Here is a 23,619-nt window from a genome sequence, read left to right on the forward strand (position 1 = left end):
AGTACAAGAGACGTGGGGCTAGACAGTGTGATTTTCAGTTTTCGTGTGGGGTGTATGATGAATTTGGGAGGTTTATCAATAAATATTTCAGTGTTTACAAGTTTTATTGTGTTACATGTATTTTAGGAACATATAAGATTTAAGTCCTAATTCAGATCTTAAAAACCTAGTAAAGTATGCTGTTTTATGACTTATATAATAGTGAATACAATAAATCTTGATTTATAGAAATATTGTATTGTTAGACCTTTTTTGAGTGCATTTTACAAAGTAATTATGTCTTCTAGTTTGTAATCTTATTCAGGATAAATAACTGTTTAGCTAATGTTTTTCAGTTTTTCCATATATAATAATTTGGCATATTGTGAATATGACTTAGGACTTTGATCTTTATCACCTAAGTACTTCATTTAATTGTTCTAGATTTTAAAAGAAACTGTCTTATTTCTGAACAGTAACCCCAAACATTGTTTTCGTATATTTTGGTTATGTTTGGATTCCAGGGTAGATATAGCACACCTATGCCTTTACAACCTAAGTGTTATTCACAAGAAGAAATACTTTGATTCTGAACTTGAGCTTATGACATACATTAATGAAAACTGGGATAGATTGCACCCTGGCGAGGTAGGTGGTCATAGAGCTAATTTTATTAGCTACTTGATGTCTATTTTGTTTTGGTATTATAAAAAGCAAATAAGACATATCTATCAGACAAGATTGTCTGAATTTTATTTTTAGTTCTGATAAGCATTGGTAAGGTTATCAGATTCAACCTCATTCTTTGTTTGCTGCATTGACTCTGGAAAATTATAAATGGAGAAAGTAAATGGACTTATCTCCAAGTTTTAAAGTGAGAATTTTCATAGTTAAAGAGGGCAGGAAAAATCCTATCTGTTCAATAGCTTACTGATGGTTCCATTTCTTTTTATGTGTTCTGTAAACTTACAGGTGTAACTGGCATTCTTCTTCCCTCTAGTAGGTTTTTCCCTTAAATAATTGACTTCAGGAAATAAGTCCCATAATACTACAGTAATGAGTTGTAAAGATAGCTGAGTTGGAGATTATATTCTCTCACTGTAAAAAAATCTATGCTAGTTTTATAAAGCCTTGAAAAACAATATAAAAAACAATGTATGCTGGGCTGGGAATATGGCCTAGTGGCAAGAGTGCTTGCCTCATATACATGAAGCCCTGGGTTCAATTCCCCAGCACCACATATACAGAAAACGGCCACAGGTGGCGCTGTGGCTCAAGTGGCAGAGTGCTAGCCTTGAGCAAAAAGAAGCCAGGGACAGTGCTCAGGCCTTGAGTCCAAGCCCCTGGACTGGCAAAACAAAAACAAAACAAAACAAAAAAACAATGTATGCTCATTGAAAAATACTCTTTTCTTTTCTTTCTTTCTTTCTTTTTTTTTTTTTTTTGCCAGTCCTGGGCCTTGAACTCAGGGCCTGAGCACTGTCCCTGGCTTGTTCTTGCTCAAGGCTAGCACTCTGCCACTTGAGCCACAGCGCCACTTCTGGCCGTTTTCTATATATGTGGTGCTGGGGAATTGAACCCAGGGCTTGTGTATACAAGGCAAGCACTCTTGCCACTAGGCCATATTCCCAGCCCTGAAAAATGCTCTTGAAGTAGAATAATATAGAAAGGAAAGAAATTAGAATAAGTTCAAAAATTATTTTTAGTATTTAAAATTACTAAGATATGAAATATGAACTACTCTTCATAGAAAACTAAAAAAAAAAGTTTAACATATGTGTTATCAGTCCTGTACTACTTTTGAGGTTAAATATACAAATTTGACCTTTAGGGAGAAGTTGAGCATTTGTTGAAGCTTTTTGGAACAAGTTTATAAAGTTCATATTAAATAGAATATTAAGGAATTTTTTGTTGTTTTATGGGGGCACTAGCAACATAGCAACATGCACATTTGTTTTGTTAGTACCTCAGCTACTTAAAAAAAAGGTAATTCCAGGCTGGGGATATGGCCTAGTGGCAAGAGAGCTTGCCTCGTATACATGAAGCCCTGGGTTCCATTCCCCAGCACCACATATACAGAAAATGGCCAGAAGTGGCGCTGTGGCTCAAGTGGCAGAGTGCTAGCCTTGAGCAAAAAGAAGCCAGGGACAGTGCTCAGGCCCTGAGTCCAAGGCCCAGGACTGGCCAAAAAAGAAAAAAAAGGTATTTCCAAATTCAGTTGATGTAGATGTTTTGAGTACTAGGTATTGTACTCTGATACTATTTCTTGTTTTCTGATGAGATGGGTTTTGAAAGTCAAGTTTGAAAGTGATGGAGTAAAGGTTTGATAAGTTCAGTAAACCAGTTATAAGAAAGTAGGTGTAAGGCATTAGTAGATACCTTAGTGCTTTTCATCTTAACATTTAATGCCCTAATGCATTTGCTTTAAAATTCTTACCATTATCCTTTCAACACTTTACATAAATATACATTTGTATACTTGATAGTATATTTTATGATGATATGTAGGTTATAGGCAATATGTATAAAAACTTGAAAGTTGTGTCTTTTTCTACTGCTACCAATTTTCCTAAAATGTATACATTTAAATTTAGATTTTGAGTCTGAAAAAAAAAGATATAAAAATTACAGTTAGATTGTTGTGTTTATGGATTTCAGATATATACCCAACTGAACTTCTTATACATTCTGGAAAAAAAAATTGTAGTATACTAATACTTATTTTCGCTATCTGTAGCCTGTAAAGTTTTATCTTAGAAATAAGAAAGGTAGCCCAGTGACAAGCTCAGTCTCCCAGCACAGCAGAGAAAGAGCAAAAGAAAATACAAAAGCAAATGTGTTTAGTTACTTGTAATCATTTCACATCGTTCCTTCTCTTTATTAAGTAAAAAAACACACATTTATTAGAATAATGGACTAGATAACAACTTGAAGCTTAGGCTTTCAATTCTGTTACTAGTCTCATATACACACATATACATTTGTATTATGTATGCGTGCGTGTGCAGATACAGGATCTTAAATTCAAGACATTGAGCTCTCACTTGGCTTTTTTGCTCAAGGCTGGTACTGTTATTACTTGAGCCACGGGTCAATTATTGGCTTTTCTGCTAGTTAATTGAAGGTCAGACTATCATAGGCTTTCCTACCCAGGCTAATATCGAACCCTGAAACTCAGAGCTCAGCCTTCAGAGTAGCTAAGGGATTATAGGCTTGAGACACCAGTGCCTGGCTATGATTCCTTTTACTAGCAGTTGCAAAATATTAAACTTGGCTTGACTCAGTGGGTCACCTAGCTACCCTAGTGGTAGATAAGAGTAAAGGAGGTTAGCAGCCAAGGAGATCAGGCTAGCCTAGGCAAAATGTTATATAGTGAGATCCTCCTTCCTACCTCAGTTAATAAAACCTGTCATGTTCTTGTCATGCCATCTAACCAGGAGGCATAAATCATAAATAAGAGCACAGACTAGGCAGTCCTGAGCAAAAAGGGTGGGAGCATGGCTTAAGTGGTAGAGGCATTCCAAAACTTGTTTTGGAGATAATCATTTAATATGGAAAGGCAAGTTTTAACTTAATGTATCATATATCCTTGTTCTTAGTTGACTAAAAAAAACTATCAGGAAGTTATCATAGTCTTGTTACATTTCCTTATGTGGGTGTTCTTTTTTTTTTGTTTTATTTTGCCAGTCCTGGGCTTGGACTCAGGGCCTGAGCACTGTCCTGGGCTTCTTTTTGCTCAAGGCTAGCACTGTACCACTTGAGCCACAGCGCCACTTCTGGGCATTTTCTATATATGTGGTGATGGGGAATCGAACCCTGGGCTTCATGTATACAAGGCAGGCACTCTTGCCACTAGGCCATATTCCCAGCCACTCCTTATGTGGTTTTTTTTTTTTGGCGGGGGGGGGGGGGCAGTCCTGGGTCTTGGACTCAGGGCCTGAGCACTGTCCTGGCTTCTTTTTGTTGAAGGCTAGCACTCTGCACAACTTCCAGCTTTTTCTTTCTTTTTTTTTTTTGGCCAGTCCTGGGCCTTGGACTCAGAGCCTGAGCACTGTCCCTGGCTTCCTTTTTGCTCAAGGCTAGCATTCTGCCACTTGAGCCACAGCGCCACTTCTGGCCGTTTTCTGTATATGTGGTGCTGGGGAATCGAACCCAGGGCCTCCTGTATACGAGGCAAGCTCTCTTGCCACTAGGCCATATCCCCAGCCCCACTTCCAGCTTTTTCTATTTATGTGGTGCTGGGGAATTGAACCCAGGGCTTCACGTATATGAGGTTAGCACCCTTGCCACTAGGCCATATTCCCAGCCCCTCGTTAGGTGTTTTTAAAAATACATTTTTGTGACTTAATGATTATATAAACTGTATAGTTTTTTTTTTTAAAGAAGGTACTACATTTGAAATGTTTTCTTTGAGCTAGGCACTAAGTGGCTCATGTCTGTAATCTTAGCTTCTCAGGAATCTGAGATCTGAGCATTGAAGTCAGGAACGTGCATAGGACTCTTATCTCCAGGTGACCATCCAAAAGCCACAAATTGGAGGTGTGGCTTAAGTGGTAGGGGGCTAGCCTTGAATAAAAAAAAAGCTCTGGGATAGCAAGTTCCCAGGCCCTGAGATCATGCTCCCCCAAGTACTGACAAGCAATAAAAACACTTGAGATATTTATCTTAAGGTGTCTCAGTTGTACCAGGTTGCTTCTGAAGAGTTTAAAATGAGATATTAATACTTCTTAGAATTTGCCTGTTGTGACTTGTCTTTGATTCCTGATATGATTTTTAATCCTAATTATATAGTAACCTACCTTCTATTGTGGTCTTAAAAATTCTTTAAGTCTTAAGAGCTGACAGAGTGGTTTATGCAGTAGACCATCTGTTTAGCAAGTGTGAAGCCCTGAGTTCAAACCCAATTACTACCTTCTCTCCCCAAAAACTTCTCAAATCCTAAATTTGATAGAATATATGCAGTTGTGGGGCTTGAACTCAGTGCCTGAGCTCTGTCCCTGATCCTCTTTGTGCTTAAGGCTAGCATTCTACCACATGAGCCACAGCATTACATCTAGTTTTCTGGTGGTGAATTGGAGATAAGAATGTCATGGGACTTGGGCTGGGAATATGGCCTAGTGGTAGATTGCTTGTCTCACATACATGAAGTTCTGGGTTCGATTCCTCAGCACCACATATATAGAAAAGGCCAGAAGTGGCACTGTTGCTAGAGTGGTAGAGTGCTAGGCTTGAGCAAAAAGAAGCCAGGGATAGTGCTCGAGCCTTGAGTTCAAGCCCCAGAACTGGGGTGGAGTGGGGGTTGAGAAGAAGAATGTTATGGACTTTCCTGCCTGGCCAGGCTTGGAACTACAATCCTCAGATCTCAGCCCCCTGAGTAGACAGGATTACTGGCCTGAGCCACTAGGGCCAGGCTGTCGTGCTAGTTTTGAAGGAGGAAGAAACACAAAGGTGAAACTAGTTGAAGGTTGAAATATGACTACACAAAAGTGAATTAAAATAACCCATACATAAGTGAAAATAAATCTGGTTAGCAACAATACATGAAACCTTAAATCTTACATAAAATATTAGTTACCGAAACTTTTAGTATTATACTTACTGTCTGTATGTCATGAAACAGTATTGATAGTTGTGTGGTATTTTATTGAAAGGAAATTATACTTGAAATAATGATGTTCAGGTTTTCATAGAAATAAATTCATAAATTAAATACATAAATATACTTTATAAAAAATAAATGTAGGGCCTGGGATTGTGGCTTAGTGGTGGTTTAGCATGCATGAAGCCCTGGGTTTGATTCCTCAGCACTCCAGAAACAGAAAAGACTGGAATTGGCGCTGTGGCTCAATTGGTAGAGTGCTATCCTTGAGCAAAAGAAGCCTCAGGGAAAGAGCCTATATCCTGAGTTCAAGCCCCAGGACTAGCAAAAATAAATAAGAAATAAATGTGCTGTGAGAATAGTGTCTGGAGGGGGAGAAGAGCAGAAGGGAGCTGAGCTTGGTACCATGGACCTGTAACCAAATTACTTGGGAGACTGAGGCAGTATTATGCAGTATTTATAGCCAGCCTGGGCTAAGTAGTGAGATCCTGTATGAAAATATAAACCAAAACCCAACTCCCCCATAACCCTTAGTATGCCTAAAAACAATACAGAACAACAGAAAATTAAACCAAAAACAACAAAGATTATACTGATTTATTTATTTTTTGCCAGTCCTAGGGCTTGAACTCAGGGCCTGGGTCTTTTTGCTCAAGGTTAACACTCTGCCACTTGAGCCACAGTGCCAGTTCTAGCCTTTTCTGTTTATGTGGTGTGGAGGAATCAAACCCAGGACTTCATGCATGCTAGGCAAGCACCCCACCACTAAGCCATATTCCCAGGCCCTAGGCTTCATTCTTTTTTTTTTTTTTTTGGCCAGTCCTGGGGCTTGGACGCAGGGCCTAAGCACTGTCCCTGGCTTCTTTTTTTGGTCAAGGCTAGCACTCTGCCACTTGATACACAGCACCACTTCTGGCCATTTTCTGTATATGTGGTACTGGGGAATTGAACCCAGGGCTTCATGTATACGAGGTGAGCACTCTTGCCACTAGGCCATATTCCCAGCCCGGCTTCATTCTTTTATGTAAGAGATTGTAGCTGGGCATCTGTGGCTCACACCTGTAATCGTAGGTACTCAGGAGTTTGAGGTCTGAGGATTACAATTCGAATCTAGCCCAGGCAGACAGTCCACAAGACTTACCTACAAATGGACCACTAGAAAATCAGAATGGAAGTATGGCCCAAAGTAGTAGAGCACTCAGACTGTGTCCATGCCCTGAGTTCAAGTCTCACGACCAACCTTCTTCGTAGAAGGTTGAATTAGATGTAGGCCTTATTTCTGAACTCTGTAAGATCTTGATTATTTCATTCTTGCTTAAATAGAAAGTCTGGTGCTGGAGAGTAGCTCACGGTAGCACTTTTGCTTTGAAAGTGTAAGGCACTTAAAAAAAGACGATTTTTTATCATTGCACACCTGGGAAATTTCAGTATGAGGAAGTAGTATGGGCCTGAGCACTGATTTGTGATGTATATATGTATGGCACAGAGATTATTCAAAGGATGTACCCACTGTCATTTGAAGCTCATTTTCTGGCTTCTCCCTAAGTAGCAAAGGAAATTTGAGCAGTGAATTTAATCATATTTATCAACATGTAAAATGAAAGTTGAAGTAGATGACTTAACTATTTACTAGCTCTAGTGCCCTTTGGTGCAGATTTATTTGCTCTTTCACTTAAAGCTGTTTCAAAATTTGCCAGTTTTTACTTTGGGGAAAAGAACAGAATGCTATAGTGGTCTTTTTTTTTTTTTTTTTTTTTTTTTTTTTTTGTGCCAGTCCTGGGCCTTGGACTCAGGGCCTGAGCACTGTCCCTGGTTTGCTTTTTGCTCAAGGCTAGCACTCTGCCACTTGAGCCACAGCGCCACTTCTGGCCATTTTCTATATATGTGGTGCTGGGGATTCGAACCCAGGGCTTCATGTATATACGGTAGGCGCTCTAGCCACTAGGCCATATTCCCAGCCCAGAATGCTATAGTTTTAAGTCACCTGTGAAGCTGAGCACAATAGCTCACACCTGTAATCCTAGCTACTCAGGAGGCTGCGATCTGAGTATAATGATTCAAAGTTAACTAGGGCAGGAAATGTTAATGTATGAGACACTTATCTCCAATTAACCCCCCAAAAGCTGGAGGTGGAGCTGTGGCTCAAGTGGTAGAGCACTAACCCTGAGTAAAAGTCCCAGTACTGGCATCAAACAAAAGTCATCTGTGGTATTTTCAAAGTGTGTTATTATTTTTTTTAACTTTAATTTAGGGTGTTCCTTTGTCTTTTTTTTTATTTAACTGAGCCCAAACTTTTGAAGAAGAGGCTGAAAACTTAGCAGGGGTGGTGGGGGAGACCTGTTGGAACAAAATATTTTCTAGTACTGAATATGTAGATTTAAAAGTGGTTTGTGATGATGGAAAATTATGAGTGATTTAGGAAGAAGTGAGCTCTACAAAGTTAAGAAATAAAAGTAAAACTACACTCTAAAGTTAGGAAATAAATGCCTCCAGTCTCACAGCATTTTTACAAGTAGAGATTATTATAAAATTAGAAGTTTCAGGGAATAAAGTTCATTACTTTTTATATTTCTTCCTCTCAATATATATTAGTACCTTTATGATAAATACTAATATAATTCTAGCATATTATTTCTTCAGGTCATAGAACTAAAAAGTCAATAATCACTAATGTTAAAATTTCATTTTTATAGCATTTATTTTTTTAAGTTCCTCCATAAACATACTTAATTCAGATAATGAACTAGTAACATAGTACAAAATTTATTCTTTGTGTTTTTTGTAGGTAAGGAACTAAACCTTACAAGGTTAAATGGCTGTAGTTGGTCACATAATGTGCAAAGTCCTGGAATTAGAACTTAGTTTTCTGACAACCAGTCATTTCCAGTCCTCTGCATCACATTGCTTATGTCTAGTGCCTGTATATTACAAATGGATGACGTACCATGTTAAATTGTTTCTTAATACTTCACAGCTGGCAGACACACCAAAATCTGAAAGATATGAGCATGTTCTGGAAGCATTAAATGATTACAAGACCATGTAAGTTGATTTATTTTATGTATTCCTATGAAAGAGACAGTTATAAGGAATAAGTATAAGGAATAAGTTATAAGGAATGAGTATAAGGAATAATAACGATTTGTGGGATTGGTGTATGTAACAAGTACATACCCTTTTAATGTTGTATTTTTGAGGCACAGTAAAGCAGGGATTGAGGAATTGAAAAAGAAGCCTGGCGCTGATGGCTCACGCCTGTAATGCTAGCTATTCAGGAGGCTGAGGTCTTGAGGATCACGGTTCAAACCCAGTCTGGGCAAGAAAGTGTGTGAAACTCTTATCTCCAATAAACTGCTCAGAAAAAGCCAGAAGTGGTGCTGTGGCTCAAGTGGTAGAGTGCTAGACTTGAGCACAGAGGGGCTCAGGGACAGTGCCAAGGCCTTGAGTTCAGGCCCCAGGACCAGCCAAGAAGAAAGGAAAGAAAGGAAAAAGAAAGATTATTTGTGGGCATGGATAGGTAGGAGTCATGTCAGTATCTTCAAAGGGAAATGTGGTCTGTTCTGTTGAAGTATATTTAGTAATCATTTATTTTTATAATGCAGTTCACTAAAGGGGAAGTATAATCTTGCTGGCTGCCAGAATACAAAAGACAGGAAAATATGTGAATATGGTTTGTTGGAAAGGTGGTTTTGAGATTACTTACTGTATTACTACCAGTTAGTTGAAGAAAGGTAATATTACTGATCTGAGTGGTCTGAGATAGTTAAGTGATATTATTTGCCTATATTCTTTTTTTTTTTTTGCCAGTCCTGGAGCTTGAACTCAGGACCTGGGCACTGTTGCTGAGCTTCTTTTGTTCAAGGCTAGTACTCTACCACTTGAGCCACAGCACCACTTCTGACTTTTTCTATATATGTGGTGCTGGGGAATCGAATACCTGTTTAGATTATTAACATTTCTATATTTTCTTTATGCACGGTTCTATCTGAAATAAAGTTATTCTTTTCAAAAGTTTTTTGAGACACTTTTTTGTTTTTAATCAGATGACACTTAAAATACAGAGAATCTTCTTTGCTTTTAAGTACTTGGTTCTCTCCTGACCCCTCCCCCCTCTTTCTTTTTTTTTCTTTCTGGTGTGGGGCTTGAACCTCAGGGTCTTTAGCTCTAACTCAGGACACTGAGGCAGGAGGATCACTTAATTTGAGGCTAGCCTGGGCCACATAGCAAGACCCTGTTTCAAAACAAATCCTGTAAAACCTTCTGGGTTCAAATGGTCCTTCAACTTTAGTATTCCAAGTTCTGGGACCATGGGCTCATACCATGTTTAGATGCCACAATTTGAAAAAAATGAAAGTAGACAGGAGCTTTTTTCTCTTCTGATCCCCTTTGATGTCCTACTGTGGATGGGTTCTATCTAGGTTGTAGTATTGGGTGAGGTTTCATGTATAAGGGCCTTATATCTAAAAATTACAAGTTAGGGTCTACCATGTATATATGTCCAGTTTTTAAAATATTAATTTTTTTACAATCCAGGTTTATGTCTGGGAAGGAAATAAAGAAGAAGAAGCATTTGTTTGGGTTGCGAATTCGTGTTCCTCCTGTGCCACCAAATATGGCTTTCAAAGCAGAGAAAGAACCCGAAGGAACGTCCCACGAATTTAAAATTAAAGGCAGAAAGGCATCCAAACCTATATCTGATTCAAGGTAAAAGTCTATGTGTCATTTAGTTTTTCTTTTTAGCTTACTGTATCTAAAAATATATTTGAAAGTGCAAGTGGCAATTACCTTATTAATTACCTGTCAGTAACTTCTTTCTTAGATAAAAGCATAAAGAGTTGATGCTAGATATGTGTTTATTTTAGGATTTAGGCTTTCAAGGAATTGAACCTGTTGATTTAAATAAACAGCTTAAATATTGGCCTATTTGTCTGTTTCTTGATTTAGATTTTTCAATTTGCCCCGATAGGGTTACATTGTAGTGGGGAAGAAAGGTAATTAATAAGTGAAATAATTACTGCACATACTATTGCCATTTAGAATTGGTGTATTGTTTTAGAGTTGGGGATCAATAAGTTCTAGGTACTGTGTACATTAAAGAGTTTAACATTTAATACTTAACAGATAAAATTGAGAGTTAAAGAATTACCTGATAATAGGAAAGATAAAAATATTCCAGTTAGCAGAAATAACAAGAGCAAAATCAGGATCCAAATTCTAGGAAACCACAGAAAATTAGTAATGTAGCATGAGTGAGGACTATAGAGGATTAGATCTTGGGAAAGAGTGGGTTTGTCTTGGTCACATGGGGTTTTGTAGTTTCTTAAGGATTTTCTATTTTTCCCCTAAGAGTCACTTTAAAAGTGATATAAACATTTAAGTCTCTCCCCCACCCCTGCCCTACCCCAGTACATCTTCCATCCGTGGGCTTAAACTGAGGGCCTAGGTCAGGTCCCTGAGGCTTTTTTGCTGATGGCCTAGCCCTCTACCACTTGAGCCACAGTAGCTCTACTTCTGACTTCTTGGTGATTAATCGGGCTAAGAGTTTCATGGACTTGCCTGCCTGGCATTGCTGTTGGCTTTAAACCATGATCTTCATATCTCTGCCTCCTAAGTAGCTAGGGTTATAGGCATGAGCTTGAATATAGGCCTGACTTGAATATAGGCCTGACTTGAATGCTCTTCTTTTTTTTTTTTTGCCAGTCCTGGGACTTGAACTTAGGGCCTGAGTACTTACTTCCCTTGGCTTCTTATTGCTCCTGGTTTGTTATTGCTCAAGGCTAGTACTCTGGATCCACAGTGCCACTTCTGCCCTTTTCTCTTTATGTGGTGCTGAGGAATCCAACCCAGGGCTTCATGTATATGAAGCAATCACTCTTGCCACTAGACCATATTCCCAGCCCTGATGGTAGTGTTTCTTTTTCTTTTTCTTTTTTTTTTTAATTGAATTTTATTGACAAGGTGATGTGCAGAGGGGGGACAGTTACATAATAAGGTCATGAGTACATTTGTTGTCATATTTATTACACCCTCCTTCATTTTTCTTTCCCTTCCCTAGTTCAGGTAAGCATACATACAATATCCAGTGTACCAAAATCATATACAGTAACCATGTAGGGTACGCCAAAGGAAATTCACCTAGAACATTAAACATAACGACAACAGTGTCGTCCTGTGTCCTCCTCTTGGAGTTCTTTTTGCTTATCCTCCTCTGATATAATCATGTGTACGTAGCTGTTGAGCTATTTTGATCCTCTGATAGGTCTTTCCTAGACCTTTTTATGTTTGTTTAGTAGTTGTTTGGTTTTAGGTACATAATGTAAAGTCGCTGACCTAAACATGTGGAAATACCATTTGAAAAAAAGTTTGTTATTTTGCGGACCTGGTCTCTGCTGTTCTTCCCCCGCCCCCAACAGTCATATATCAAGGAGACCATGCGCCTTTGTTCTCTGTGTTCTACGCTTGTCTCAGGCAACATTATTTGTTCAAACTCTGACCATTTCCCTGCGATTACCATTATTTTATCATTTCTAATTGCTATGTAGTATTCCATCGTGTACAGGTTCCATGTTTTTTGGATCCATTCATCTGTAATGGGGATCTGTGTTATTTCCATATTTTGGCTATTGTGAATTGTGCAGCGATAAACATGGATGTGCAGATAGATGTCTTTATGGTATCATGAGACCTGTTGTTCAGGATAGATGCCTAGGATATGTTGTTCAGGATAGATGGCTGTCATCTCTAGATGCTTAGACCTGTTGTTGAGGATAGATGGCTGGGTCATAGGATATGTCTATGCTGAGCTTTTTGAAGAACCTCCATACTGTTCTCCAAAGTGGTTGTACTAATTTGCACTCCCACCAACAGTGGAGATGGGTTCCTCTTTCCCCGCATCCCCTCCAGTATTTGTTTTTGCCTGAGTTCAGAGTATGGGCCATTCTAACTGGGGTGAGGTGGTATCTCAGGGTCATTTTTATTTGCATTTCCTTTACTACCAGGGATGTTGAACATTTCCTCATATGTTTCTTTGCCATTTTTATTTCTTCTCTTGTGAAGTCTCTCTTTAGCTCCTTTGCCCATTTAATTGGCTTACTGGGCTTGGAGGGGCTTAGTTTTTTGAGTTCTCTGTAGATGACGGATATTAGGCCTTTGTCTGTTGCTGTGCTGGTGAAGATCCTTTCCCATATGATTGGCTGTCTTTCTAGTTTAGTGGCTATGTCTTTAGCTGTGCAGAAACATTTTATTTTGTAGTAGTCCCATTTATCTAATCTCTCCTATCTGTTGTGCCCCTTGGACTTCGTTCAGGAAGTTCCTGCTTATGCCTATAAGTTCTAGTGTCTCTCCTACTCTGAATTGTTTTGGCTATTCTAGGTCTTTTGTTGTTCCATATGAATTTATGGGTTTTCTCTATTTCAGTGAAGAATGTAGCTGGGATTTTGATGGGGATTACATTGAATTTGTATAACATTTTAGGCAATATGGCCACTTTCACTATATTGATTCTGCCTACCCATGAGCATGGGGTCTTTCCATCTCCTGGTGTCCTCTTTGATTTCTTCTTTTAGATTTTTATAGTTCTCATTAAATAGGTCATTCACATCTTTGGTAAGGTCAATCCCTAGATAATCTACTCTTATTTTAGCTATTGCAAATAGTATTATTTCCATAATTTCCTTTTCTGCTTGTTACATTGCTGGTGTACAGAGAAGCTGCCTATTTTTGTGGGTTGATTTTTGTAACCTGCTAGTTTGACAGAATGGTTTATTATTAGTTCTAGGAGTTTGGGGGCTGAGTTTTTTTGTTTTGTTTTTTTTTGGGTTCTTCAGATATAAGATCATGTCATCTGCGAATAGGGATAGTTTGATTTCTTTTTTTTTACCAATGATGATCCCTTTAATGCCCTCTTCTTGCCTTATTGCTGTGGCTAGAGATTCCAGCACTATGTTGACTAGAAGTGGGGAGAGTGGGCATCCTTGTCTTGTTCCTGATTTTAGGGGGGAAATGGTTTTAATTTTTCCCCATTTCATATGATAATAGCAGTTGGTCTGTTATATGGCTTTTATTGTTTTAAAGAATGTTCCCTCTATTCCTGTTCTCTCCAGGGCTTTTAACATGTATGGGTGCTGTATTTTGTCAAAGGCTTTTTGGGCCTCGACTGAGATGAGGATGTGACTTAGCTCTGTTAATGTCAATTACGTTTATTGATTTGCAGATGTTGAATGAGCCTTGCATCTGTGGGATGAAGCCGTGATGTATAATTTTCTTGATCAGTTTCTGGATCCTGTTAGCTAATTCTTTTGTTGAGGAGCTTTTGCATTTATGTTCACTAGTGATATTGGTCTGTAATTCTATTTTTTTTGTTGGGTCTTTGCCTGGCTTGGGGATGAGTATGATATTAGCTTCATAGAATGAGTTTGGGATTTCTCCCTCTGTTTCTATTTCACAGAAGAGTTTGAGGAGGATTGGTATTAGCTCCTCACTGAAGATTTTATAGAATTCATTGGTGAATCCATCCGGGCCCGGGCTTTTCTTTGTTGGAAGGCTCTTGATTACTTCCTGTATCTCACTGTAGGTTATTAGTTTATTTAGTTGATTTATTTCTTCTTGACTCAGTTTGGGCAGTTTATACTTCTCTAAGAATTGATCCATCTCTGTAAAATTCTTGTTCTTTAGTGAGTAAAGGTTCTGGAAATAGTTCCTTATAATTGTTTGAATATCTTGTGTATTTGTTGTAATTTTTCCAGTGGAGTCCCTGATCTTATGGATATGAGTCTCTTCTCATCTTTTTTTTTTTTTTTTGTAAGTCTTGCAAGGGGTCTGTCAATTTTATTTATTTTCTCAAAGAACCAGCTTTTAGTTTTATTTATTTGTTGGATGGTCTTTCAGTTCTCAATCTGATGTATCTCTTCTTTAATCTTTGTGAGCTCTCTGCTAGTAGTTTTAGATTCAATTTTTTCTTTTTTCTCCAATCGTTTTAACTGCATCATGAGGTTATTTACCTGTTCTGATTCCATTCTTTTAATGTGTGTGCTGAGGGCAATCAGTGATCTTGCCCCTCAGCACTGCCATTGCTGTATCCTATAGGTTTCTTTGTGATGTATTCTCATTGTCATTTTCGCTTATGAACTCGTTAATTTGTCCTTAATTTGCTCTGTGACCAAAGTGTTAAATAGTGAGGAGTTTAGCCTCCAAGTATTTGTGTAGTTTCTGCAGTATCCCTTCTTACTGAGGGCTAGCTTAATTCCATTGTGATCAGATAGAATACATGGGATAATGTCAATACTCTTGTATTTGCTGAGGTTCTTTGTGTGGACTATGATATGATCTGTTTTGGAGTATGTTCCATGGGCTGCTAAGCAGAGTGTGTATTGAGTCTCTGTAGGGTGAAATCACTGTACAGATCTGTTAGATCCATGTGGGATATGGTGTTACTTAGGTCTTGGGCTCCCTTGCTAATCCTCTGTGTGTTGGATCTGTCTCTTGGAGAGGGTGTAGTATTAAAATCTCCCACTATGATTGTATTTGGGTCTGTCTTGTTCTGTAGTTCTGAAAGAATTTGTGTGACATATTTAGGGCCTCTTTTTTTTTGGTGAGTTTAAGTTTGTCACCGTGATATCTTCTTTCTGGATTCTTCCCTGTATTAATATGTAGTATCCTTCTTTATCTTTTTGAACTGATTTTAGTGAACAGTCTAGCTTGTCTGAAATATCAGGATGGCTACCCCTGCCATTTTGGTAGGTGACTTTGCTTGGAAGATCTTACTCTATCCTTTCATTCGGAGCCTGTTTTTGTCCTTTGCTGTAAGATGGGTCTCTTGAAGACAACAGATAGATATGTCTTGTTTGTGGATCCACTCTGCCAATCTTTTTTTTATCAGAGAGTTCAGTCCATTAATGTGGATATGTGTGTTTTTTTCCCTTCCATTTTCCTGTTAAGCTGTGGTTTGCTTCTTTCCTTTCCTTTCTTGTGTTTATTGTGCTGTTTTTTTCTACTGGGTTCTGGCTATTGGAGTTTCTGTATAGAGGTCCTGTCTGTTTTCTGTTGGGGGATGTTCTCTTAGAATTCTCTGTAGGGCTGGCTCTTTGTTTATATATTCCTTCAATTTTTCTTTGCTGTGGAAGGTTTTAGTTTCTCCCTCAAAAGTAAATTCTAATTTTTCTGGGTATCGAAGTCTGGGTTGGCAGTTGTTGGCCTTCAGGTCATGCTCTTAGTGTATTGTATGTTTATGTGGCGATGTCTGTCATGACCCTGATCTTTTTTCCATTGTAATATAGTTCTTTCTTCGTTTTGGCTGTGTTCAAAATTTGCCTCTTATTCTTGAGATCTGAGGCCTCGATAATAATGTGTCTGGGGGAAGATCTTCTAGGATCTGGTCTGCTAGGTGACCTGTATGCTTCTGTTATTTGGGTAAGGTTTTCCCTTTTGAGATTGGGGAAGTTGTCTGTAATAATTCTATTGAATATGTGTTGTATGCCTCTGCTCTGAAACTGTTCTTCTTCATCTATTCCGATTATATGCAGATTTGATCTCTTCTCCCTGTCCACTGTCTCCAGATTAGTCTGCCTTCATTGAAGGTTGACAGTTTCTTGGAGTGTGATAATCTTCAGGTCCTTAGATTCCAAATGATCAATCCTTTGTGACATGGCTTCAAGTGTAATTTGCATTGAGGCACGTGAGCTGTTTATGGTTGCTAGATGCCAGCTCTCAGTGTGGTAATTTCTTTTAATGAGTTGCATTTTGATTCCCTTTTTTCATGCATTTCGGTTCTCAGGATGTTAAGGTCTTTAAATGAGGATTGGACTATATCTATTTTTACTTCCATTTTTTCATTTACTTCCTGAAGTTCCTTTGAGAATCCCTTCCTGAATTCCTGGAATTGTTTTTGGAATTCGTTCCTGATGCTTTGGGTCATTTCTGCTATTATAGTCTGAAGTGTTTTTTTTTTTTTTTTATTCTCCATTTGGTTGTACTGTTTTTTGGAGCTGGTGAGTTGACTTGACCTTTCGTAAAATTTGTAATATTTCTTTGTGATTTATGCATCTGGGATGAAGGAGTTATGAATTCTTGATTTGCCCCTGCACTTTTCGGTGGCCTGTAGGTGGCGGCCTTGGCTTGGCTTTGTGCTGGTTCCCAGAACTTGTTTGTATCCTGGCTCTGGGTTTGAGTTCTGCTGTTGTAGCTTACTGCCGTTGTACCTTACTGCCCTATGTGTTAGTGTGTCCACCTTGGTTGTTGCCAATGCAGTCACCCTCACCGCAGTTAAGGGTGGATAGATTCTGTGGCTTTCTCTGCAGGTCCGTACCCTGCCACTGTGCTGTGCTGACCCTTGTGAGCCCGTTGGGGTTCTCGGGTTGCCGATTCGGTGTGGCGTGGAGACTTTTCTCTTTTTTGTTTCTTTCCCTGCTAGTTGCTGTGGGTCAGGAGTGCTCGCCTCTCAGAGCAAGTGTTGCTGCTGAGGGGCAGCTCACCCACCTGTGCAGAGTGCGCATATTAGAGTGAGTGTTGCTACTGATGGAGGTATGCCCACTTGTGCAGAGTGTTGCCGCTGAGGGGGAGCTCACTTACCTGTGTGCTCCTGTGGGGGAGTGGGTGCAGGGCCCTCCTGCTGGAGGGCTAGGATACTGACCTGCCCACGCCTTCTGTGGGACACATGAGTTTGCACATTTTAGTGCTGGTGGGCATGTTTGTGTGAGGTCTCGTGCATCTTTTGGGGGCACGCTGTCCTGGACTGTTGGAGGGTGCTTGTGTCCTCTTGTGATTCTGCTGTGGGGCGGTATGCCTGACCCCAAGCGGGTTCAAGTGTGTGTGTGTGTGGGGGGGGGTTGGTGCCCACGGCCTCTCTGGGCCTCCACTGTGGGAGGTGCGTGTGCTTGGGCTCAGGTGACCCTGCTGGGCTGTTATTGCACAAGTATTGCACTGGTATTGCTGGTGAGCACAAGTGTGTCTGCCGTTCAGAAAGTCCGTGCAAACCCCAGCACCTCAGCCAGAGGTCAAATGCCCACCAGCCCCAGGGTCCCTGCTGGGGGGGCTGGTGCATGCAAATTCAGTAGCGCCAGCTGGGGTGCTAGGGGACTCAGGCCTAATGTGTCTCCCCAAGCGGCTTTGTTGGGAGTTGCTCCATTCACTGCTAGCTCCTGGTCCTAGGGGGAAGGAGTGGGGAGCTCTGGTTTCTTTGTCCCCTTGCGATGAGGTCCAAATCAAGTTTTGGGTCTCTGCCAGAGCTGTTCTCCCGTTTGGGGGGCCGGGGGGGAGGAGACAAAGGGGGAACTTACTGGTCCTGGAGTCTGTTTGTGTCCTGCGATGCTGTGGGATTTTTCCGTGGTGGGAGGTCTGGGTCTGTGGAGCTTCTGCGGTGTGGTCTCTGCACTGGCAGCGGGAATTTTCTGCTGTCCCTTCTGTGCTGCCCGCTTGCTCTGCCTGGCCCTGTTGGGGTGGGGGTGGTGCCCGAGATTTTCCGGCTTCGTGCAGAATATCGGCTTTCTTTTCTTTATTCTTTTTATCTGTTTGTTCTGGTTGTTGAGCTTGCTGGTCTCTTGATGGGGCATTGGGTGTTGAAGTTCCCAGCTCACTATTTGGTTGGAGCAAGTTGGGGTGCCTCCTTATTAGTCGGTGCATCTTCCACTCTCCAGTAGTGTTTCTTAACCAAGATACATATTTTGGCAAACATCTATTATCAAGGGTTTTTGGCCTGGGCACTGTCCCTGAGCTACCATTCTACCACTTGAGCCACAGTACCACTTCTGGCCTTTGCTATGTGTATGGTACTGAGGAATCGAACCCAGAGCTTCATGCATGCTAGGCAAGCACTCTACCGCTAAGCCACATTCCCAGCCTCAAGTGCTTTATGGCAAGATGATTGAAGGATTTTTCTGATTGTAATTGGGTGTTTTTTTTTCTTATTGTCAAAGTGATGTACAGAGAGGTTACAGTCTCATATGTTATGCCTTGGGTACATTTCTGGTACTGTTTGTTACCTTCTCCCTCATTCCCCCCCCCCCCCATTGTATTTGTTACACTTGAGGTTGAGTAATATGAAATATATAGGTGAATTGATTTGTAACTAAAGAGCTTCTAGAAATAAACTAGGCACTATAAATTTAGAAGCTGATTTGTAAAACTAAGAGAATAAATGAAATTATCTATGGAAAAAGTTGAGAGAAAAGAAACACTCCTTGAAATAGTGTCCTGATATAATTTGTAATTTGGAAGGCCAGGTTTGGTGGTGAATGCCTATAGTTTCCAGATACTGGAGGCCATTGGAGGCCAGCCCAGGGAAAGTTAGTAAGACCTCTATGCAACAAACAAGCTGTTCATGCCTGTAATCCCATCTAGGTAGGAGAGACATAGCAGGAGGATCTTGGTCTAAGATTGGCCCTCGCAAAAACACAGGACCTGGGCTGGGAATACAGCCTAGTGGAAGAGTGCTTGCCTCAGATACATGAAGCCCTGGGTTCAATTCCTCAGTACCGCATATGTAAAAAAAAAAAAAAAAGCCAGAATTGGCACTGTCGCTCAAGTGGTAGAGCGCTAGCTAGCCTTGAGCAAAAACAATCCAGAGACAGTGCTCAGGCCCTGAGTTCAAAACCCCAGGAATGGCAAAAATAAACAAAAAAAAAATAGGACCTTATCTGAGAAATGAACTTAAGTCCAAGGCTTTGACTCAAACCCCAATACTTGCTATTCCCCCAATTATTTTGGAAGTGGTAAAATAAAGGGGAAAAAAGATCAGTGAGAGTAGGAAACAATTTTTTTTTTCTTGGCCAGTACTGAACTCAGGGCCTTGAATCACTTGGCTTTTTCACTGAAGGTTTGTGCTCTATCCCTTGAGGCACACTTCCACTTGTGAAACCAGGAAAGTTTGATGCCATGAAAGTCAAAAGAAAGCCAATATTTGAGAAAAGTAGTATATTAGAAAGCAGAGTATATTAAACTATGTTGGATGTTTGTGAAAGGTAGATTAAAATGAGAGAAAAATACTTATTAACTACTGTTAATGTTTGTTATTTGTGGCCTTGACAAAAGTATTTTACTTGGTGGTAAAGAGATACAAGGCAGATTGAAATGGCTTGAAATACTGTTGAATGAGGCACTGTTGGCTTCTACATAGCAAGGACATAGGTATATTCAAAACAATAATAAGCATTGGGGTGAAGGGAGGAGATCTTTTAAGAAGAATTCTGATTGAGAAGGAAGAAAGTCGGAAGGGTTAAATTGTCAAAGCTCAGTTTTACTGTGAATGGAAACTGACAAATGGAATGGCAGTTGCTGTGTGCACTGGGATTAGTAAATGATTATCTTTTTTAATAAATGGGAGATGATTGGAACCTATTTTTGTTGTTGTTGTGGGCTTGGGCACTGTCTTTGAGCTCTGCTTTGCAAGGCTAGCTAGCTAATGCTTTGAGCCATAGTGCCACTTTTGGTTTTTGAATGGTTACTTGGAGATAAAGGGACTTTTCTGCCGGGACTTTTCTGTCTGGGCTGGCTTGGGACCCCGATCCTTTGATCTCAGCCTCCTGAGTAGCTAGGATTACAGGCATGAGCCACCAGCACTCAACTGGAACCTATTTTTGCCTGCTAATAAAAATGACCTAATGCAGAAAAAGAGATAGATGGAGGAGAAAGTGGAGCTAATTGAAGATACTGTAATTTTTTGAGAACCAAAAAAGTAAGGGAATTTAGAACCTAGAAATGTGAGAGTGGCTTTTGATAGAAGCACCTTTCTATTGAAAAGAGTAAGAAAGGAAAAGATGGGTATAGATGCTTATTTTAATAGATACATTCAGAAATTGGATGACTAATATTCTTTTCCAATAGTTTTTTTTTTTTTTTCCTCCCAGTCCTGGTTCTTGAATTCTGGGCCTGGGCATTGTCTCTGAGCCTCTCTCTGCGCAAGGCTAGCACTCTACCACGTTAGTCACAGCACCACTTCTGGCTTTTTTGAGTAGTTTATTGAAGATAAGCGTCTCAAGGAGTTTCTTGCCTTGGCTGAATTTGGATTCCAACCTTGATCCTCAGATCTCAGCCTCCTGAGTGGCAAAGGATTTACAGGCGTGAGCCACCAGTGGTGGCAGTTTCTATCTCAAGGGAATATTTTCTCAGTGGAACATGATGAAAAAGATAGTTTGAGTAGTACAGAGAAAAACTAGTAAACAAACGATAAGGAATAATTATTTGTAGAGTTAAGGGAATAGAATGACAAAATGTTGATAATGTATCATAATCATTTGAAATATGTAATAGAGTAGTATTTATCTACTCTATTTTAAGGTTTCTTCCTTAAAGGAAAGAAATGCTTGCTATTCCTGTCACTTTCTTTTTTGAGACGTGTTAAATATTCTTTCGTTTTGTTTTGTTTTTGCCAGTCCTGGGGCTTGGGACTCATGGCCTGAGCACTGTCCCTGACTTCTTTTTGCTCAAGGCTAGCACTCTTACTTCTTGAGCCAAACCACCGCTTCCAGCTCTTTCTGTTTATGTGATGCTGCTGAGGGATCAAACCCACAGCTTCATGTATGCTTCGCCAGCACTCTACCACTAAGCCACATTCCTTAGTCCAAATATTCTTTATTTCTCACTTTTACATAAGCCACAGTAAAAAAAAATGCCTTTCTATTAGTAAAGGACAGATTTCAGAGACAGGGAATTCTAATTGAATTGGCAAAGTCAAGACCAAAAATGTAGGCATTGCTTCCTCATCAGCAACCATTGCCTTTAACAGGTTAATGATTATGAATTGAAACACGTTAATCTTGCCTGGTTATGAGACAGTGAAGGGATATTCCTCATATTTAAAGATGTTCTCATAATTAGCTATATAAATCTGAATATGAAACCAATCTTTGACAGATATTGTTCCCTATCTTGCTGAATGAAAAATTGAACATTACTAAGTCCAATCATATCACAGAAAGGGAGACAGTGACAGTATTTTTTTTAAAGTTCAAATTCACTTAACTACAAGCCAGTTTTACTTAAATTGGGATTGTCCAAAAATATTCTATCAGCCATTTATGATCTGAATTTTGATGTTAGACATCAGTTAAATTATGGTACACATTAAAAGCCATGAGACATTTATTTCACAATAAATAAAGCAGTGGATATTACTTATTTGTAGCTTTTTTTTAGATAGTCTATCAAATAATCTCTCCTTTTTCCCTTCCTCTTCCTCCCCCCCTCTTTCCTCCTCCCCCCATCTCCTCCTTCTCCCCCTTCCCTCCCTCCCCCTCCCCCCTCCCTCCCCCCTCCTCCTCCTCCTCCTCCTCCTCCTCCTCCTCCTCCTCCTCCTCCTCCTCCTCCTCCTCCTCCTCCTCCTCCTCCTCCTCCTCCTCCTCCTCCTCCTCCTCCTCCTCCTCCTCCTCCTCCTCCTCCTCCTCCTCCTCCTCCTCCTCCTCCTCCTCCTCCTCCTCCTCCTCCTCCTCCTCCTCCTCCTCCTCCTCCTCCTCCTCCTCCTCCTCCTCCTCCTCCTCCTCCTCCTCCTCCTCCTCCTCCTCCTCCTCCTCCTCCTCCTCCTCCTCCTCCTCCTCCTCCTCCTCCTCCTCCTCCTCCTCCTCCTCCTCCTCCTCCTCCTCCTCCTCCTCCTCCTCCTCCTCCTCCTCCTCCTCCTCCTCCTCCTCCTCCTCCTCCTCCTCCTCCTCCTCCTCCTCCTCCTCCTCCTCCTCCTCCTCCTCCTCCTCCTCCTCCTCCTCCTCCTCCTCCTCCTCCTCCTCCTCCTCCTCCTCCTCCTCCTCCTCCTCCTCCTCCTCCTCCTCCTCCTCCTCCTCCTCCTCCTCCTCCTCCTCCTCCTCCTCCTCCTCCTCCTCCTCCTCCTCCTCCTCCTCCTCCTCTTCTTCTTCTTCTTCTTCTTCTTCTTCTTCTTCTTCTTCTTCTTTTTCTTCTTCTTTTCTTCTCCTGGCATTGACCCTGATCTGTTCAGCTTAAGGCTACTGCTCTACCACTTGAGGCATAGCACCTCTTCTGGTTTCCTGGTGGTTAATCAGTGAGAAGAGTCTCATAGACTTTCCTGGGCTGGCTTGGAACTATGATCCTCAGATCTCAGCCTCCCATGTAAGCTAGGATTACAGATGTGAGCCACCGGTGCACAGCCTAAATTACTAATTGTATAGTCACTTTTTCTAGAAGTAAATCCTTGAAAATTTCCCTAAATAGTATCAACCTAAACAAAACAAACTATTAGTAGGATGAAAATATTCCATCCAGTATAGTTGTTGCTGCATTTTAAATCTTTATCTCCATGGCATGTATATTCTAGGTTTATAATAAAGAGAACCTTTTCCCTGAAACTTTTTTTTCCTGCTAATCCTGGGCTCAGTCCCTGAGCTTTTATGCTCAAGACTAGCACTCTACCACTTTCATAGACTGGTGGTTAATTGGAGGAAAGATTTTCATGGATTTTCCTGCCTGGGCTGGTTTCAAACTAATCCTCATATCTCAGCTTCTGGGTACATAGGATTACAAGCATGAGCCTAGTTTCCCTTAAACTTTTCATAATGTAATATCCCAAGTTAATATGTTATTTGTTTCAAATTAGAATGTATTATCTAATATGCACTTGAATAAATTCATAAATCCAACTTGTTTAATATAATTTTTCTGTTACCATTAAGAAAATATAAAAACAAAATACATGTGTGTAATTATATTTAAAGTTACGCTTTTTTATGGAGAGATTAAAGACATAATGTTCTCCCCCCCCCCCCCCCCCATTTTAGAGACATTAGTAATGGAATAGAAAAAAAAGGAAAGAAAAAATCGGTAGGTCGTCCTCCTGGTCCATATACAAGAAAAATGATTCAGAAGACTGCTGAGCCAACTTTGGTAAGATAATTATAAGTAAAGGTGTATGAAGTTACTAAGAAGTTTGTGTTTTTTCCTATTGTTGTAGATCCATGTCTTGAGTAATTTTTTTATTTCCAGGATAAAGAATCCATTTCTGAGAATCCTACGTTGGATTTACCTTGCTCTATAGGGTAAATAGAAAGCTATTATTTTCTTTCTTAGGAATTTTCTTTTTGAAAGAATTAGTCTTTCTATTGTTATATAAT

The 23,619-nt window shown here is 40.2% G+C and overlaps 1 protein-coding gene and 1 long non-coding RNA gene across 4 annotated transcripts in view; both read left to right on the forward strand.

Annotated features, from left to right (window-relative positions):
• Window positions 1–23,619, forward strand: part of Mtf2 (metal response element binding transcription factor 2) — a 47,805-nt gene that overhangs the window by 21,157 nt on the left and 3,029 nt on the right. For all 3 annotated transcript variants that reach the window (XM_048351982.1, XM_048351983.1, XM_048351984.1), the window contains 5 exons: window positions 504–627; window positions 8,553–8,620; window positions 10,112–10,282; window positions 23,287–23,392; window positions 23,492–23,544. In XM_048351982.1, coding sequence (XP_048207939.1) covers window positions 504–627; window positions 8,553–8,620; window positions 10,112–10,282; window positions 23,287–23,392; window positions 23,492–23,544 — 522 coding nt within the window. The remainder of the gene's footprint in view (window positions 1–503; window positions 628–8,552; window positions 8,621–10,111; window positions 10,283–23,286; window positions 23,393–23,491; window positions 23,545–23,619) is intronic.
• LOC125355554 lies at window positions 15,539–17,872 on the forward strand. The gene is made up of 3 exons (XR_007211680.1): window positions 15,539–15,594; window positions 16,744–16,750; window positions 17,862–17,872. It is a non-coding gene; the product is annotated as an uncharacterized LOC125355554 (long non-coding RNA).

Source organism: Perognathus longimembris, chromosome 7, assembly GCF_023159225.1.
Source record: "Perognathus longimembris pacificus isolate PPM17 chromosome 7, ASM2315922v1, whole genome shotgun sequence".
In the NCBI taxonomy this organism is placed as follows: Eukaryota; Metazoa; Chordata; class Mammalia; order Rodentia; family Heteromyidae; genus Perognathus; species Perognathus longimembris.